A 10,080-nucleotide genomic window follows, 5' to 3' on the forward strand; every position below is an offset into this window, starting at 1 on the left:
ACTGTGAATATGTACACTCTAAGCACATCTAGTTAAAGTGCCCCTGTGACCAAAAAATCAATTCTTATCTTTCTTTGGATTTCAAAACTATGCTAAATAAACACTAAACGACCAAAGTTTAAAGCCTTGACTTCAAAAAGACACCTGTGTATTTTAACTGGAATTTTCCAATTTAATGGTCCGCCATTACTAACTTTGAGTTCTTAAGAGAGCTGGATCGAGGAGAAAATGACGTCAAAGGCTCACTAGTATAAAAATGCAATGCGTGTGTACTCCGCAGAATTAATATGCAGCACGGGAGTTTTGGGCTTTCAGACGTTTAAACTCGCGTTTTACATATGCAATAAGCTGCGTTCAGACGCTGAAATTTTAAGCTAGTGAGCCTTTGACGTCACTTCCTCTAGATCCATCCCTCTGAAGTCCAATCGGTCAGTTTTGAACGTGAGTAATGGCGGACCGGAAATCCAAAACTTACACTCAAAGTAAACGGCCTCTGGATAAAAATCAAAGCTCAAAACTTTGCCAGTCAGGTGTTAAGCAAACACACTTTCAAAATCTGAAGAAAAAAAAGAAATGATTTTGTTGATCACAGTTGCACTTTAAAAAGGTGTGTAAGAAATCTTGGCCAACGTTTAACGAGCAGTACAGTTTTTATACTCCGGATAGTGACTGGCCAGGGAGTTAAGATGAAAGAGAAATGAAAATAGCTTCAAGTTATATATAGCGAAAATTTAACCTTTAACTGTGAAGTTTGCTTTTGATTACTTGTGGCTTTGTTTTTACGAAGGAAACATATCAACCATTCATAGTCAATTAACACATGGCCTTTGGGACGACTGTTAGATTACACGTACAAAGGCAGACCACAACACCGGAAACCTCGTACCGAACAACTTGCAAACATGAGAGATTTAGCGAATTCATTTAAGCTCGACTGATTATCCAAGATGACGATCAAAAAACAGCAAGAAAGAGCCGAAACCCCTAAAAGATACAAAGGGACTGAGGATTGAAAAAAGAACGACAGATAACATCTCATAACATGTTACGGACACATTGCTATAAGGGGCTTTTTATTGTACAGATTATCATAGAACTCTGTATGCGACCGCAGTTGATTGACAAATCACCCGCATGCGCACGAGGCACCAAGCCTTTTACAGGGCGTCTTCGTGTTTTTAGAATGTTTAAAGTGCATCTAAACTCAAATATTTTTTGTTCCAAATATAAATCTCCCCGTCCAAAGCAAATACACGTCACCATTGTTACCCAGAATGTCGCTATTTCTGCGCCGTGCAAGCCGTGTTAACTTAGCAGAACTAGCAGTAATTTGGACGCACTACCGTGATGTGAGAAGCTTGGGTCTATTCTCGATTTTACGTCACAAAGTGCTTTGCATTCCTGTTTTCAAAGAAATTTTGCATTGCAAAGCAGTTTGTACGTAAAATAGAAAATAGACAACACCTCTCACACCTCGTGGGTGGGTGGGTCCAAATTACTTCTAGTTTTGATAACTTTGCTCGTCTTGCCCGGAAGATAAAAAGCGAATTTTGAGGTAAGAATGGTAAAGCATGTTTGCTTTTGGTGGGGAGATTAACATTTCAGTTAAGGTGCACTTAAAGGTAATAGGCTACATCGTGCATGAAACTTGAACAGTTCTCGTACTGCGTTCCCTGAGTGATCGAAGTTCGGGTGTTGAAAATCAAGCAGTAAAGAAATGATTTCCTTATATCACTTCTCCGACGAGTTCCGTACAAAATTATAAAATTCTTGAAACTTTTATATCCGGAAATAAATATCTTGACTTCTTTTGAACAGAAGGTGTACCCGTCTCCTTGGGCCGAGTTACTCAAGGATTGGTTTGCTACGACGATCAACAGTGAAGATATGGTTGACGACACGAATTTTTATTAATGCGCCAACCAGAGCTTGTGCCAACCAGTGGTTGGCACATTTGAAAAAAAAGAAAGTGAGGAGACCTGCAAAATGGCGAGTGGCGGGCGAGAATTGTATTTGACGTAAGAAATGAATGTGTCATATGGTAGGCTAACTAATAGGCCGTGTCTAAATTACAAAATGTCATTCTGTGTTTCAACAGATTCAGAATACAAATTGCTTGAAGCATAGTTAATAAAGGGAAATGGTTATGAAACCCGACAAATTTCTTTGTTGTAGGTTTTTGTTCTCTTTTTTGGCCTTGACCGTGCACAAAACACAATAGTTGTTTACTCCGTACTGAGGAACTAACCAATAGAAACGTGTTGGTTACGTAATTTACGCATAGTGTATGAGCGCAAAACAAAAGATTGTGCACGATCGTGGACTTTCCAACCTAAATCTTGGCATCTTTGTTTGCTCCTTGGATGTTTGCCGAGCTTCCAAACCATTCCCCTCTATGAAGTATGGTTGAAGCTATATCGAAGGCGTTGATCGAGGAACAAGCACACGCGTTTATGGGACAGCGGTGGAAGACTGTAGCACGTCCTGTAAGCTACATGTTTTACCAGTACAGAAACAACCCTAAACATTCATTAAAGCCAACCTTAGGCCTAACTAGACCTGAACAAGACCTAATTAGACCTAAACAAGAGTTTTTAGGCTTTTCGGGGTTAGAGTTAGGGTTAGCTTTAATGAACGTTTAGGTTTGTTTCTGTATTGGTAAAACATGTAGCTTACAAGACGTACTACACTCTTCGACCGCTGTTCCATAAACGCGTGGGCTCGATGCTCGATCTTCGATCAACGCCTTCGATATAGCTTCACCCACACAAATTAGGGTAATACTTGAACTGCAATGAGATCTTCAGTCCTTCAGGGATATGTACGTGACCTCAATACTGCGTTTCTGTTGGCTATCATCGCCACGAATTACTAATGAGTTCCACGTAGGTCTCAACCAATGCGCACCAACCATGCTTCAAGTAACCTGGCCATAAGAGTCACTCAACATTAACTAAATATTTCAACAAAAGCAAACACCGCGTCGAAATTTCGCTTTATACGTGTCGCACATTTCTGTGAAGTTATCAAAAGTAGCAGTCATTTTTGGACTGACGACCAAGCTGTGAGTGACATAAATATGTTCTTTGATCTTTATTTCACGACAAGGCAAACGTTCTTTGCAATCACGAGAGCAAACCAGTTCTTGACGTAAAATCAAGATCGAACCTATGCCTTTCACTAGCTTGATCATCAAATCAAATGACTGCTCGTCTAGTTGACTTAAAGTGCTACTATGACCAAAAAAAATCAATTCTTCGTTTTCTTTGGCTTTCAAATCTATGTTAACTAAACACTAAGTGACACAGCTCTAAAGCATTGATTTCAAAAAGACACTTGTTTATTTTATCTGCAATTGTCCTATTTAAAGGTTCGCCATTATTAACTCAGCTGGATCGAGGAGAAATTGACATTTTTAAAGACTCACCAGTTTAAGAATGCAATGCGTGTGCACGCGGCTGAATCAATGCGCAGCACGGGAGTTTCGGGCTTTCACACTTTTAAACTGGCGTTTTGCCCATATTATAAGCTATGCATTTACACGCTGAAATTTAAGCAGGTGAGTAAATGACGTCACTTTTCCTTAGATCCAACCTTCTTAGGTCCAATAGGTCAGTTTTGAAGGCCTGGCCAAACGCTCCCAACATTTCAACGCAACATCTTGCAACATTGTTGAATGGGCTGGCCAAACGCACGAAACATTTTCAACATTTTCAACACAAGCGATGTCGATATTTATTTGCCCCTGGCCCAGGCGTGCAACAAGTGGACCTAGCGCGCATGCGCTAGTGCAACAATGTTGCGTGAACGTGCCCAAACGAGCACAACATCATGCAACATCCAAAATGTTGCACGAAAAATTTGACCGTTTTCAAATTTGATCCAACATCATCCAACATGTTGCAAAAGATCGCAACAAATCGCAACAGGGTGGCGAAACGTACGCAACATGTTGTGCCCAACAATGTTGCAAGATGTTGCGTTGAAATGTTGCGAGCGTTTGGCCAGGCCTTAAATAGCGGACCGTGAAATCCAAAACTTCCGCTCAAAGTGAATAGCCTTTGGATGAATATCAACACTCAAAACTTTGCCAGTCAGGTGTTAAGCAAACATACTATTAAAATCTAGAGAAAAAATAGAAGAGATTTTTTTGATCATAGCAGCACTTTAACAAACATTGTACATCAGTGGAAAGATTCGCCCTAGCAACAATCATATTTTAGTTTGAATTTTTTTTTTCAGCTATCAGAAATTTCGGGCTTTCATGTCACTTTTAGAAAGCACAAGCCCTGCTTTGCAGACTTCACAGCCTCCTTCAGTTCGGCGGGTCCTTTTTTCCAACGGGAGAGCTTTAGTTTTCTCTGAAGTCTAAGATAAAAAACAAAAGTTTTGAGGTTTTTGCTCCAATGTGTACTCCCCAAAACGCTGCAAAATAGCAGTTTTTAATTAAGAAAAGTTGCGTTTTGTAACTGAAACGAACGTTTTTGACAAGATTCCCATCTCACTGCGATTTTGACCGAATGAGGTGTTTGTTCCAAAACTGCTTAAAACGCTGAAAGGCACGTTCAGAAAGAATCATTTATCAACTGGCTTTACGCTATGCATTAAAAGATCACAATGGATTCATTCATCTAAAAGAACATTCGAGGAATATTTCGTTACCAAATTTCAAAGTTATGTAGTGTTTACATGATACCGGAGAGACTTTCGTACCGGCGCGCAAACCGATTTCCCGTCTAGTGGCTCTGGATTCGTTTGCACGATACCACCAGAAAATGCAACCCCGGCACGAATTATATCGGCGCGAGTTCACCCTGGTTGTTGCCACCAGCGAGATTAGGGAACTTTGGATCGGAGGACGAGGACGACTACGAGTACGAGTTTTCCGTTCTGAGCACGCGCACTTCGAAAAATGTCGGCCTCCGAACCTTATGCGCATGCTCAGCACGGAAAACTCGTACTCGTAGTCGTCCTCATCTTCCGATCTAAAGGTCCCTAATTTCATTCACGACACAACTGCTAAGCTAAGCTGGTCACACTCGTTGGTAGGAGGAGGGGGGGGGGGGGGGGGCAGACCCTGACGCCGTGAACTCCACGCCCTGCTCTTCGGAAATCATGTCTGGGTTCGCTAACGTTCCAAAGAGCTCATGATCAAGGGCTAGAGACGGGGTAGATGGTAGTATATTCCTCATGTGAGGAGACCTGACCAAATTTGCAGAGGTAATTACGAAATTAGCACTTAACCCTAATCCTAATTATAACCCAATTCGCTTTGACGAATTTAATCGTGTTCCGGTGTTCACATGGTGCTGAATAGGGAAAATAAATAAAGATACTTACTTTTTTACAAGAGACAGGTTACCGCAGCCGAATAACACCATCAACAGACTGTCACTCGGTACCGCATCATGAATTTGCTCGACTCGAGTGTCCACAGATTGAAGAACACACTGTTGAGATATAAGTGGTCTTAAATTGCCCATCACCTCAAAAAAGCTTTTCCGCTGCAGTAATTGCCCACTTTCGATATATTAAAAATCAGACCTAAACAAAAGGCATCATCTCGAGGCTCTGGGGACTAAACTCATACAAATCCTTAAACTTATACCCCATGTAGAGCCTCGAGATGATGCCTTTTGTTTAGGACGGAGTTTTAATATATCGAAAGTGGGGTATTCTCTGTACTTGTCCAAAACGAATTCTTTTCTTTGCTAAACTTTCTCATTACAGGGAGGAAGGGGGCGGGGGAAAATTTTACTATGTCTTATGCCAGACGATTTTACTCGTCAAGTGGGGGCATCCTGGGGTAGGAGATCATGCGCCGCAGGGTTCTTATAGCCAAAAAGTGGCTCTTTGAACCTTACAGCGCCTGCTCACTCCTCGTGCTAACATGAATGCACCAATGAGAGACACTTTTGATTGTTCTTCACGAAAATCAATGAGAAGACACTTTGTTTTAGGGTTCCCCAGAGCTCTTCTCTCCCTCAGTCAAGAGAAGAGCTCTGGGGTCGAGACTGGAGTACGAGTTCAGACCTAAACATGCGCACTTGAAAAAACGCGGATGCGCATGCTCAGAATCTGAACCCTCTTACGTGGTCCACTCTCTTTCCCCGAGCTCTTCTCTTTTGCACATATCTCGAGAGTGAGAAGTGTAACTAGGACAAGTCAGTTTCAGTGATGTCACAGAAAGACGCCTGCAAAGGTACCTTCCATTTTGTTTCCAGCTCTTCATTCAAGTTCGATTCGTTTTCTGCAACGCAGAATTGTCAAGAAAATAATATACCAGCAAAATGCAAAATACCTTTTTGCAGATACGGCGGCCATTTTGATTTCCATTGTTTCGAAAGACATTATGGGATGCTCAGCAAGCAAATTAATAAGTATTTGCCCCCTGGGAATTCCCATAATAGCTATTTGAAACAAATCAAAATGGCCGCCGTATCTGCAAAAAGGTCTATTTGGTAAAAAAAAAAAAAAAACAACAACAACAACTGAAACGACAACGTGCGACACTCAGCTGAAAAGTACTAGAGAAACTCGACCCACCTTCAGAGAATATCTCCGGTTCGTTCAAATGGGCCCAGAGTATTTCCGATTCCTGCATCAACTTTGCAGCATGAGAAACAATCTACAAAAAGGAAAAACAAACTGTCGATAAGAAAAAAAGAAACAAGTTTTTGTACTACACTTGTGATGGGCCACGTGTGGTATATAAATCTTTCTACACGTTCCTCGGCTTTAGAGGAAAAGTTCTCTCTTGATCTCCAAATTTCAAAGAAGTCTTCCATACAAAAGAAAGAAAATTGCTATGCGTATTGGTAATCATATGATTTTGAATGCAATTTGGTGTAAATAAGGACAACAGAATTTTTCAGACAACTTGTAGTCTGAAATTATTTCAAGTGTTCATTTATACCAAATTACACCAGAAATCATGAGATTACTTATAAATCATGAAGAAAACAAGTGAAATTTTGACAGTGTACAGTTTAATTTTCTATGACATTTACTCTGGGATTAGCTGAAATAAATTACGTTTGCCAGATTCAAACTTTTACAAGACATACTTAATAGTTCAAAAGTTATTATTACGCAAACTTGGAATTGTGCATTTGTAATTTGCATTCATGTTACATGAGAACTGTACCCCGTATTAGCCAATCAAAGCTGAGTATTTTTTTTTCATATATATTATAGGTTTGGAAAGCCTAGAACTCACGGCTGAACCTAACTTGGACTTGTGTGTGAATAGAACCCTCACACACGACGTCACATCCGCCATATTCGTGTCCCCAAATGTAGAAGCAAATATTCACAATTTCTTTTTGTTTTGTTTAACAACATAGCCGTTGATAGCTCAAAGAAGGGTACAAAGATAGGCAAGTTTCTGTTGATGTCATTGTTCCCGTTTTGTTTCATTTATATACGAATTGGTTGCAGAAGTAATTTGTGCTTTAAAGAACATATAACGAGAACACATAGGAACTTGTACATGTTAGTTATCTCTGCAATTTTAGGCCTTTGGCATCAATACTCAGTGAGGTATGAGTCATCGAAAACGGAGGAATAACCTGGAGGCAAACGCGCCAAAAAGCCCATACATTGTTAGTAAAATTTCAATTTCAGAAACTGGGCCATCCAGGGCTCGCATTTGATTGGCTACCTGAGAGTTTCTTTGATCACCGACCAATCAAATGCTTAGTTTTTTTTCATCGCTTTTGCACTGAATTACCTCTTTTCTGTACCGACTATGTTACCTGGAAACTACATTTCTCCAAGCCAGTCATATAGAAAATTTTTTTTAATTGACCAAAATACTAAAAGAACTTTGAATGACCAAATTTCAAAATTTTGAAATTTTGTGAAATGAAATCTCAACTTGGACACAACGGCAGATTATAATTTTCTTTGTAAGCTTCAACACCGTTCGTGTCGGTTCTGCAGATTTAAAGAAGTTGAAAAAATGGGATGGTTAAATAGCTTGTTAAAAGTGAACTCGTAAAACTGTGCTTTCACTGACGCCGCCGTCACAAATCCTAAACCACAGCGAATGGTAGTACACTCGCCAGGGTTTGTACACTTTTTCAGACCAAAAATTCAAGGACTTTTCAAGGATTTTCAAGGGCCAAATTTTGAAATTTCAAGGACCTCTGTTATTTACGTCGAAGAATTTAATTAGTACAATTCTTGGTCATTTCCCATAACGTACATGCGTGAAAATGTACTCTCGAAATTCAAGGGTTTTCAAGGGTTTTCAAGATGCGTACGAACCCTGACTCGCGCACTGACCAAGTAACTCTTACAACCAGCCACATTCAGTACAATTTTCCAATAGCACTTTTGAAATAAACAATGGATAAATCATCCTTCGTTCGCATACATCTGAAGTTGAAACAGTTGTTTTAGTATCCATAAACAAAAAAATGGCAGCCATTGTTCTTCTTCTGTAAATACATGCTCTGTATTCATGCATTGGTTGATTTTTTTGTAACAAAATTCTGTCTCATAAAGTCATAAAGTTATTTACTTAAACAACCAAATGGATATGATGAATTCCTGGAAAAGTATACCTGTTCATCTGAAGTACATTTGATGGCGTAAGTTGCACCACTGCCAAATTTTGTTGGAATTTCTGGGTGGCCCAGCAAAGTGGCTGAAGAAGAAAATTAAAAAGGAACTATAACCTGCATGATGTTCTAAGAATTCATTTATTTAACATGGAAACAGTCACTAATTTTACCTATTTTTCCATAATGCGCTGTCCTTTGAAATAGCCTGTATGATAAAATGATAAATGAATTTCACGTGTTAAATCGCTTTCATTTGAGCAGTTTTCAAATGACTGCATGTTGAAAGTAATTACGCGATTGCACTTACTACGCTTTGTAATTGGTTCAAAATCTCGCGCCAGTTTATCAACCAATGAAAAAAACAACCTCGACTCCCACGCGCGAAACACGCGCGATTCTTCCCGAGCTTTGAGCAAGTTACACGGAATTGCTACGAATTTGGATTGGGTCATTGCTCTGTTTGCACCTGCTGTGATTGGTCGAAAGTATTACTTTGGTATTTGTTTTACGACACTCAATTGAAAACCGCACTAAATGAAAACCGACAAAATGAAACCAAAGCCGTTATTTTTGCCCAACACAGCAGATAAAATGAGCCAATGATATTAAGCAAAAGAGAAACATGCAGCCGGCATAAGCGCGGGAAAACGTATGGATGAAAATTTGGTGGGAGATTTTTCAAGCCAATCAGAACAAGTTGAGAAATCGTACACAATTGAAAGCCATTTTAATGTAACAAATGTGAATGATTGGCGTTTCTTTTTTACCTCTGTGTCAAACATAACTCGATAGAAATACGGAGTACATGTTTTCTATTTCTTTTAGAAAACAACGCGACGAAAAAAAGGAAAACAACTTGTTAACTCTAATTATCAAAATGTAAATTCTCTTTGCTCGCGCCATCACTACGTCAACAGCTTGTGCTAGTTCTGTGTCTCCATCGAGTTATAGAAACACGATTTTTAACCAATCAGCGCGCGTATTTTCTTAGGACTGTTTTCTAAAGCAATATGATGCTTAGGTTCGACAGTAGAATTTCTTAATTTCACATTTATTGACATTCATACCCTTCCTTGACGATTGGAGGTCTTTTCAAGTCTGGACCTGAAGCAAGTAACCAAAACATGCCTTTCAGAAGAGACGCAAAAGCAACATTCGCAATCTCATAAAATTAGTGTCTTTTCTCCGAAGAAAAGATATTAATTGATGAACTAAACAACAGAAATTACCGCTTTTAAGCTTTAGCTGAACTAACTGCATGCAGACTTTCGCATCTTCTATTGAGCAATGACCATCTTTTCCTGCTTGAATCTTTTTTCTACAAAACGAAAAATAAGCACCATACACTTTTCTAGATAACAATACCATAAAACATGCGCGCCTCTTGTGTATGTACATGTATGTATAAACACTTTTCAGAGGCATATTCTAAACGGTCAAACAGGATAATGCACAAATTCTGGGGACTAGTTGAAAAACATTGTCGCGAATAAGATATAAACGAAACGGA

General features: G+C 39.5%; 1 protein-coding gene across 1 annotated transcript in view; it reads right to left on the reverse strand.

Moving 5' to 3' along the window:
- Positions 1–1,024: 1,024 nt before the first annotated feature.
- LOC137970658 (uncharacterized) overlaps positions 1,025–10,080 on the reverse strand; it is a 23,612-nt gene continuing 14,556 nt past the window's right edge. The window contains exons 11-18 of the mRNA XM_068817181.1: positions 9,800–9,888; positions 9,638–9,674; positions 8,741–8,775; positions 8,571–8,653; positions 6,547–6,628; positions 6,207–6,250; positions 5,341–5,450; positions 1,025–4,368 (exon numbers count right to left, since the gene is read on the reverse strand). Of these exons, the coding sequence (XP_068673282.1) occupies positions 4,263–4,368; positions 5,341–5,450; positions 6,207–6,250; positions 6,547–6,628; positions 8,571–8,653; positions 8,741–8,775; positions 9,638–9,674; positions 9,800–9,888 (586 nt within the window). The 3' untranslated portion in view covers positions 1,025–4,262. The remainder of the gene's footprint in view (positions 4,369–5,340; positions 5,451–6,206; positions 6,251–6,546; positions 6,629–8,570; positions 8,654–8,740; positions 8,776–9,637; positions 9,675–9,799; positions 9,889–10,080) is intronic.

The sequence above is a fragment of the Montipora foliosa genome, chromosome 9 (genome assembly GCF_036669935.1).
Source record: "Montipora foliosa isolate CH-2021 chromosome 9, ASM3666993v2, whole genome shotgun sequence".
Taxonomy (NCBI): domain Eukaryota; kingdom Metazoa; phylum Cnidaria; class Anthozoa; order Scleractinia; family Acroporidae; genus Montipora; species Montipora foliosa.